This window comes from Chrysochloris asiatica, unplaced genomic scaffold, assembly GCF_000296735.1.
Source record: "Chrysochloris asiatica unplaced genomic scaffold, ChrAsi1.0 scaffold00160, whole genome shotgun sequence".
Lineage (NCBI taxonomy): Eukaryota > Metazoa > Chordata > Mammalia > Afrosoricida > Chrysochloridae > Chrysochloris > Chrysochloris asiatica.
The window spans coordinates 4,715,218-4,724,632 of NW_006408678.1; the positions used below are offsets into that span (position 1 = coordinate 4,715,218).

The 9,415-nt window shown below is 35.9% G+C and overlaps 2 protein-coding genes across 2 annotated transcripts in view; one reads left to right on the forward strand and one right to left on the reverse strand.

Annotated features, from left to right (window-relative positions):
• The first annotated feature begins 3,909 nt into the window (after positions 1-3,909).
• PMCH (pro-melanin-concentrating hormone) lies at positions 3,910-5,038 on the forward strand. The gene is made up of 3 exons (XM_006871090.1): positions 3,910-4,155; positions 4,524-4,713; positions 4,989-5,038. The coding sequence occupies exons 1-3, from the start codon at positions 3,910-3,912 to the stop codon at positions 5,036-5,038; spliced, it is 486 nt and encodes a 161-aa protein (XP_006871152.1).
• Positions 5,039-5,404: 366 nt separating this feature from the next.
• The window catches only part of PARPBP (PARP1 binding protein), a 106,742-nt gene continuing 102,731 nt past the window's right edge, over positions 5,405-9,415 (reverse strand). The window contains exons 9-10 of the mRNA XM_006871091.1: positions 6,707-6,842; positions 5,405-5,736 (exon numbers count right to left, since the gene is read on the reverse strand). Coding sequence (XP_006871153.1) covers positions 5,405-5,736; positions 6,707-6,842 — 468 coding nt within the window. The remainder of the gene's footprint in view (positions 5,737-6,706; positions 6,843-9,415) is intronic.

Genomic DNA, 9,415 nt, shown 5'->3' on the forward strand with positions numbered 1-9,415 from the left:
TTTTAGAAAAGTAGCTAAGAAAAGAGGTCACCAATAACAAGACCTTTTGTATATACAACAGGCAACTCCAAGGCATGTCCAAACCCTGGGAATCAAATCAGGGTGCAACTAACATTACAACAATTGTTGTTCTTGTTAAGTGCCGTCAAGTCAGTTCTGACCCATACCGACCGTGGATAGGGTTTCCAAGGAGTAGCTGGTGAGCTTGAACAGTTGACCTTGTGGCTCAAACTGACCTTGCAGTACAGTGTATTAACCCATAGCGCCATACCAAGACTTCCTTACAAAGATAAGGTGGTTTGAATATCAAAGAAGTCAGGGGATGTGAGTCTCGTGCTTATAAATACACTCTCAGAGAACATTGGCCTCACAGGATTATGTAGTCCCCAAGAGGAGTGCCTCCCAACTGCCATCCACCTCTGATAAAATATAAAGAAATCAGAGATTTTTGTACAAGTGGAAATTGGTGAGATGATGTGTTGTGTTAAGTATATTTTCATCACAATTGGAAAAACAAAAACAGAGATTTAAATAATTTGAAATACAGTCCTATATCCAGGTAGTTGTAAAAAGGAAATAATACACAACATTTACAAACTTTATGTGACTGCTTCAAATTCCCTTGCAAAGAAAATTACCTATTAAAAAATTGAACTGAGAATTCCATTTTCAGAAAGACAGCAAACTCCAGTGTAGAGAACTTCTCACAGTTAAAAAAAGATCTAAAGATGCTAGATGAAAACATCTTCTGAGTGTGCGTGGCTGAGTTAGCAGCCAAGTAAGGAAAAACACAGGAGACTGAGAAGGAGAAAGAGAACCATTCCACAGGGGTTAACAAGGCCGAGTGCCAGCATCTGCTCTAAGAGGATGAAATCCTGGTGGCCGGGAGCCTGGTTTTAATGACCTTTGTGTGTTGAGACAGAAGATAAAACTTAAGACCCTGGTAAAATCAGAGGTCAAATTAGAAACACATAGAGCTAGGAAGTACTCAGCAAATAGAGAGAAACTTGTTTTTCTCAGAAATGGCTCTGGAGAGTGGAGTAAAAAAGAATATACATTACCCTCAGAATTCCTAATGACAAATTCTGCTGCGAGCAGAAAACTTCGTTTGAAGGGGCCCTGGATTGATAGTGCCCTCAGGTGTCTGGCAGAGGCAAACACAAATCTCCTCCGAAGGAAGACAAAACATGAAAATTCCAAGAATTCCTTTGGATACTGTTCTAAGAACATATGAAAAAAATTAAAACTCACTGCACACATGAGGAAAACATTATGAACTAGAATCAGCAGAAATAACAATTTACAGAATGAAATACAGTCAACATTGGAAAAAGTAGATATAAATTCATGTTTCATAGATATAAAACCATTAAAGAAGGAATTGCAAATGTGCTGAAGAAAAAAAAAAGAAAAATCAAAACTGAAAAGGAACCAACTATAACCTGTAAAAATAAAAAGTATCAAAAATAAAATTTAAAAACTCAACAGGCAGGATAAACAGCAGATCACATGCAAATAAAAGTGTGCCCATTGTTAAGTTCCATTGAGTCGGTTCTGACTCACAATGAGCCTATAAAGGGTTTCCCAGGCTGTAAATCTTTGTGGAGGCAGAAAGCCTCATCTTTATCCTACAAAGTAGGTGGTGGGTTTGAATCACCAACCTTGCGGTTGGCTGTCAAATGCTTCTCCTATAGAGTCACAATGCTCCCTGAAAGTGCATTAGTGAAATGAAAAATGTATTTAAAATGCAGCATGGGAAAAAGGAAGTTGGAAAGCGTAGTTAAGAGACGTAGCATATAGAGGGAGCAGGCCCAATATATCACTGTTGTCAAGTGCCATCTAGTTTGTTCCGACTCATAGCGGTTGGTGAGTTTGAACTGCCAACCTTGAGGTTCAAACCAACTTTGTGGTCCCATGCGTTATCCTTCAGTGTCACAACAGGACTCCCAGTATATTAGCGGGCTTCAAAAGTTTTTTGAAAGACAGAATTAAAAGATAATGGAATTTTTCTACAAAATTTTTAAAGCCATTTTGTATGTCTAGTGGGAATTCCAGAATGAGAAAATAGAGTGTAGCAAGGGCAAAATCCTAAGAGATAATAGCTAACAATTTTCCTGAATTTATGAGAGATACCAATTCTCAGACTTAAGAAATCTAAGCCAGCATAAATTAAAATAAATCCATAACCAGATACATCATGTGAAACTATAGATCATCAAAGACTAAATGCTGTCAGATAGAATACCGATTACCTACAAAGGAACCATGATTCAAAGTAACAGCTGAATTCTTGGAGGTGGTGAGGAAAATCGGAAGACACTGAAATAATAATTAAGTACTAAGAGACACTAATTCTCACCTGAACAACGATGTAGTCACTGAAACTATTTTTTTTAAGAACAATGGTAAAATAATAGCATTAATTAAAAAACAAAAAACAAAAAAACCTGAGTATATTTCTAAGTCAGTATCTAGAGTATGTACTTCAGAAAGAAGCCACTTGGTCATTAAAGGCATCATATATGACTGGCAAAAATTAACATACGGAACACAGAAAAAACTCTCATGAATCAGTACAAAAAATGACAAATAGAAAAACAGACTCCCTCCTGCCAAAAAGGCACTTTTACATTAAAGGAAAGATAAGTGGATCATAAACATATGGAAAAAAACACTCAATCTCTTTGAAAATTGTTGCTGTTAGCTACCATGGTGTCAGCCCCCAATGCATGATCCAAACTAAACCCACTGCCCTTGAGTTGATTCAAGCTCAGCGACCCCTATATAGGTTTTCTGAGGTTGTAAACCTTTATGTGAGCAGAAAGCCTCATCTTTCTCCCAAGAAATAGCTGAAGGATTTGAACTGCTGACACTGATTAGCAGATCACTGCTCACCCTAGAGCAACATCAGGGCTCCTTCTAAATCACGGCAAGAAATACCAACTAAAAGGATAATAAATAGCCAAGTGTTGGCTAGAATATGGAAGGAACAATGGGAACTCTTTTACTGGTGGTGGGAATATGAATTGGTTACCACTGTTCTGGGAAACATGCAACAGCATCTAGGGATAGATCTTAGAGAAAAATCTTGTGCATATGTATTAAAAGACATGTACACTGGGTTCATAATTAAGAATTAACTTCTAAATGTTTTATTTAAAATCATACAATGTACTTTCATCATCCAAAAGTAGTATTTATGGGGAAAAAAAAGTAATCTTTATGGAGCACAAAAGTATCATTTCCACAGATGTCTTACTCATCAGTTGTTAAAACCCATCAGTATTATCCTTTTGAAATGCAAAGTTCAAATCCCCAGACCTGACAACTGAGTTTTACATACAGCAGGACTGACCTTTCTCCAGACTGGCTGGCATATGTACTTTAATTACCAAGGACTGTATCAAGTATTTAAGAAAGAAAATCCTTTTTGAAGATTATTTCAAGTTAATCAGGATTAAAAGTAAATAAAACTTTTATCCTTATCACCCTTGAGTGAAATAATTTTGTTTTAATATCTTATTTAATCCAAAAATACACAAAAGAAAACACTAAGAGTATAGAGCAAACCTGATGTCCTGTGGTCTTTCTTAATAACAACCATTGTCAAGAGACTCTAATCGACTCGCCAGAAAGCATGCTACCAATGATCTTAATCAGATTCCGAGAACTCATATTCAAGAATAAACAATATGCAACTAAAACCACAACAATGGAGGTATTAGCGGCTTTCCAAAAGGTTAGCCTTTACCTGATGAGTCATTTCTACAATGAGGAAAAGTGTAAGATTCTGAAGTACTTCCTATTCAAATTGGAAGATATATAAAGGCAGGAATCATTTATGAAGCATGTTGACCAAGGAAGTTTTCTTCCTCTTTCTTCTGACTCTATGCAAACATCAAACTCAGAATGGCTAAAATGAGTCTTTCATCCTACATACTAATACTAACCTTTTCTTTGTTTTCTCAAGGTATTTTGCTTTCAGCAAAGTCCATAAGAAATTTAGAAGATGACATGGTATTTAATACATTCAGACTGGGGAAAGCCTTCCAGAAGGAAGATACTGCTGAAAAATCAATCATTGTTCCTGCCCTGGAACAATATAAAAGTGAGGAGAGCAGTCTCATGAATGAAGAGGAAAACCGAAATTCAAAGGTAAGCGGCAATGTGGCTTGGTCTTTAGTTCAGTGGAAATTCAAATAATTTTTACAAATCCTTTGAAAAGTAAAATGAAGACTTTTATTTTATAAACAGAAGAATGTGCAAATAGTAATAACATGCACATTAGAACAATTGATGAAATGTTACACATACCAGGTGGTATTTCCATCTTGAAGAGTCTCTCCTACTCAAAAGTTATTATTTTTTGAATCTCTATTAAACTTACATCGAAGGTTGTTTCAAAGAACAGAAAACAGTGTAGAGCACCTTTGAATGGTACAATAAGAATATTGTACAATTGTAGTTAGTACAAGCCATTTCCAATGAGACAGCTAAAACACAAATCCATCTTCTCTTTACAGAATGCAGGCTCTAAACATAACTTTGTAAATCATGGTCTGCCACTGAATCTGGCTATAAAACCTTATGTTGCACTAAAAGGATCTGTAGCTGAGAATGGAATTCAGAATACTGAATCAACACAGGAAAAGAGAGAAATTGGGGATGAAGAAAACTCAGCTAAATTTCCTATAGGAAGGAGAGATTTTGACAGTGAGTAGTCTTTTAAAATTCAATTCTTATTTCTTCATTCCATAAGATAAAACTCTGGAGTTGAGCTGAATTTGGATGCAGTCATTACAAAATCAAATAAGACTATGGTTCAATTATAATCAATATAAAGTGAACACCCAAAAACATGCAGCAAAAATCATTTAGTTTCTGTATTTGTTATTTACTCAGAATTAGTTTTACGAGGTCCTTTCTTTTATTTCTAATACTTTGTGTGATGATAATAGTTCTTTAATAGATTTTTTTCTTCTCTTCAGTGCTTAGGTGTATGCTGGGAAGAGTCTACCGACCTTGCTGGCAAGTCTGACACTTGTTGGTCCACATCATCTTTTCAAAAGAAGACAAAATCATTTACTTGCCAGTTAAGGGAAAAGCCCTTAATGTTACTGTGACTTCTTTGTGTTACTATGTATTATTTTAAATGTCTGTTAAAAGAAATTACATATCAGTCATGTAAATGATACGTTTCTCCTGTGCATTAAACTTTGTGAAAATTGTGCATGATTAAGACTTATTAGTATTTTTGAACAATGTTTTTAACATGCTAACTTTAAACACACTCCAGATCAAAAATTATAAAGCAATAAGGTAATTTACACATTTAAAAAATCAATTGTATGCTTTTGGTAAATGGCTTTATATACACATAGTCTAAAGCATATAAAAGATAAATTCATAGTCTGAAAAACTGTGTTAACTTTGCCTGGCCAGTAATCAATTTGTCCTTGGTGACACACTTGGTGCCTTTTTTAATTCCAGTTTGTTTGCCATCGAAGTTATTTTGTGAACCCTTTGATGTCTTAGGTATCTTAGTATTTGTCTGAAATAGTTCATTATCACACAAAATATTTTCACCATCCAAATCCACCTGCTTCCTTTTTGAGTCCTTATTTCCTATTTGACTACTTGATTTTCTTGATCTGTTTTTCCTTTTACTTCTCTCCAGATGAACATTTTCAGAACTTGTTTCAATTGTTGATTTTCCAACAGATGAATTTACACGTTCTGTTATGCAAGATGAAAGGGGGAAAGGATTATATAATATTTAATTATACTTGTAAAATTGTTATAAACAAACTTTAAAAATAGTTAAAGAAGTCAAAATTTATCATTTACAATCAAAGAATGCGACACAATATATAACAAATGGAGCTGCTTTCCTGTTAACATTATTTTTCATTGTATCATTTCACTTCTCACCCTTACCAAAAAATGTTTTCAGTGCATAACATTCAATCTTTAAACAAAAGCTAAAAGTTAATTCTTAAATACATTTAGTTAAATCAACCATGTCCTATACTTTCCATAAATCATTCATAAAAACTTCCATTTTGTTGTTATTAAGTGCCATCAAGTCACTTCCAACTCATAGCAACCCTGAACAGGGTTTCCGAAGCTGTAAATCTTTGCGGGAGCAGAAATCCTCATATTTCTTCTTTGGAACAGATGGTGGGCTAGAGCCGTGGGCTTTGTGGTTAGCAGTCCAGTGCTTATCCTACAGCATCACCTTCCATAGACATAGCTTTGAAAGCAAACTCATCTTTAAAATTATGAACCATTACATTTCATATTAAACAGAAGCTATCTTCGCAAATAGAAGCTAGTTTTACATAAGTAAAACCAATTGTTGTTATTAAGTGCCTTGAGTGGATTCCGACTCATAGTGATTTTGTATAGGATTTCTAAGGAGCTGCTTGCTAATGGGTATGAACCACCATGTGGTTAGCAGTCCAGTGCTTACACTACAGCACAACACCAGGACTCCAAACCAATTGTTGTTGACATTGCCAAGTGCCATTAAGTCGTTTCCAACTCACAGCAACCCTGTATAGGGTTTCTGAGGAGCAGCTGGTAAATTTGAACCACTGACCTTGAGGTTTACACCAACCTTGCGGTCTAGTGCTTTATTCCACAGCACCACACCAGGACTCCTAGAACTAAATTGTTATTTAATTGTTCAAATGAGGCCAATTACCAGAGGTGTCATTTTCCATGAGAAGAGCACACAAAGGCTTTGACAGTGAATTAGTGCAATTCCATTTGTCCTTGCTTATCATGCATTCATCTTTGTAAGTACATGCAAACTGGGATCTGATTGAAGTCTGCTTTATCTGGTAAAAGAAAGAAAGAAAACACACAATTTATTTTTATCTCTTTTGCTTCTCAGTAGATATATTCTCTATAGTAATCAAAACATTAAAAAAAAAAATCCCTTTAAAATTCTGTTACTGGTTGGATACTTTCAACCCTTGATGTTTCATAGCTTGTAAGCTCATTCATTCACTGCTATGTTAGCATTTTGGTTCTCTTGCAATTCATGGCTACCCCATGCGACAGGACAGAACTACCCCATAGGATTTCCTAAGCTGTAGTCTTCACAGAGCACTATGTCTTTCTCTCTCAGAGCCACTGGTGGGTTCAAACCACTCACTAACTGTTTAGTAGCTGAGTGCTTAACTATCTGCACAAGCAGAAAACTTTCAAAAACTGGTGATGATGGTGGTGGTGGTTATGTGCTGTGGAGTCGGTTCCGGATAATGGAAATCCTGTATAGGGTTTCCAGGGCTATAAATCTTTACTGGAGCAGAAAGTCTCACCTTTCTCCCATGGAACAGCTAGCTGGTAGTTTTGAACTGCTGACCTTTAGGTTAGTAGCCTAACTTGTAACCACTATGTTACCAGAGTTTCTTAAACTGGTGATAGAAAGGTATTATTTCTTGGTTAAAAGCTTGACTGCTTAGGCAGATAAAAACAATTCAAATAAAGTATTCTAGAGAAGATTCCAAATGAAGTGATTTAAATAGTCAAAATCTCAAACTATATTCCTGCATTTGTCTTCACACATCAAATGTTGTTGTTGTTAAGTGCCGTTGAGTCAGTTCCAACCCATAGCAACCCTGCATATGCTTTTCAATGAGCCACTGGTGAGCTTGAACTATCCGTACTACAGTTCTAATGACTCTGTAGTCTGGAGCATTAACCCACAGCGCCACACCAGGACTCCTCACATCAAACAGGAGGGCCTAATTTTCCGCATACATAGAAACAACTTACAAAGTTAAATTTAATTCTTAACCATGGAAAAAAATGTCAAGAAAGTGGTTTTGAAATATATTCTGCCAGTATAAAACCAGTCAATTGTTACAGGGGTAGGAATTAATTTCAGAACAAAGTAACCTACACAGATAATTAAAAATGCCAACAGTCACAGCTCATGTATAATATTATTCAGTTAAAATTGGGAGATTTCTCCATATTATTAGAAATCACCTCAAATTCTTTTGATAAACAGTTAACATTCAAAGAACTGACAAAACACATTTATAATTCAAACTTTTAACATTTCCAAGTATAACTCCATGATGCTTTGAAACATACTTACAATGTATTTACTTGAACAGTTCTTAAAAACGGAAACAGCACCAGTTAATGTGATACATTCAGTGTGACCCTCAAAGACAGATCACTGCATTAACCTGCTTGGCTATCTGCAAAGACAACAGCACCCAAAGTCCACTGACTACGGTTAAGAGGAAATCAGAACAATATTTCAGTAGCCTCAAAGAGGCACATTTTCTAGTGATGACAAGTGTTAAATTTTTCTGGCTAATGGAGTTTGTGAGTCCTTTCATTTTCCACATCACACACACAAAAAATGTATTATATTTACTTGAATGAACCATTTGAAGCTTACTGTTATTCTTCATTCAAGCACAAAAATACTACAATTAAAAGGATAATGAATATGTGCAAACTTAAATTTTTGAAGAAAATAAACCATGAGGCTCTTGACAATGGATGTGACAGAGTCCAATGCTGTTATGTGCCATCCGTTTGGTGCAGACTCATAGTGACTCTATAGGGAGAGAAGGCCTGTCCGATAGGGTTTCCTAGGCTGTAATCTTTGAACTGCAAGGTCAGCGGTTCAAGCTCACCAGCTGCTCCTTGGAAACCCTATGCAGGGTTGCTATGGGTCGGAACTGACTCTACGGCACTTAACAACAACATACAACAAAAAACACCAGGAGTACTGGTGTGGCTCTGTGGGGTAAAGCACTGGACTGCAAGGTTGGTTTGAACCACAAGGTCGGCAGTTCAAATTCACCAGCTGCAACCTGGAAACCCTATACAGGATGGCTATGAGTCAGAACCAACTCAAAGGCACTCATCAACAACAATAACAGTCTTTGAGAGAGCCTGTGGAAAGACTGGTAGGTTCCAAATGCTAATCTTTTGTTTAGCAGCTGAGCTAATTCCTTCACCATTATAACCAACAAAGGCTCTTTTACAACCCAGTACCTCCAAGAATGGCTATGCATTCAACTCTTACTACAGAGTTTCCACCAGCAGATGTCCTAAAATATAAGTAAAGGTTTTAAGCAGCCCTTCTCAACCGTATTAATTCTATACATGCAGAACTAAATAATTGCTAAAGCCATTAAAATTTGATATTACATCATATCACTACTTTAAAAAAGCATTATCCATAGAAATTTATATAAAAACTATTACTAATCACTGACATTATCTTTTGGTACAAATTTCTTTAATGTCACCAGAATTATTGCTTATAAAAAGTTATAAAAAAAGATGGTAAAACCTTGCCGAGTTGCTAGCTAGGACCAGTCTCGTTAGGATTCAGATAATGATGACACCTATGAATGAGCTTTAGCATTACCTCTCT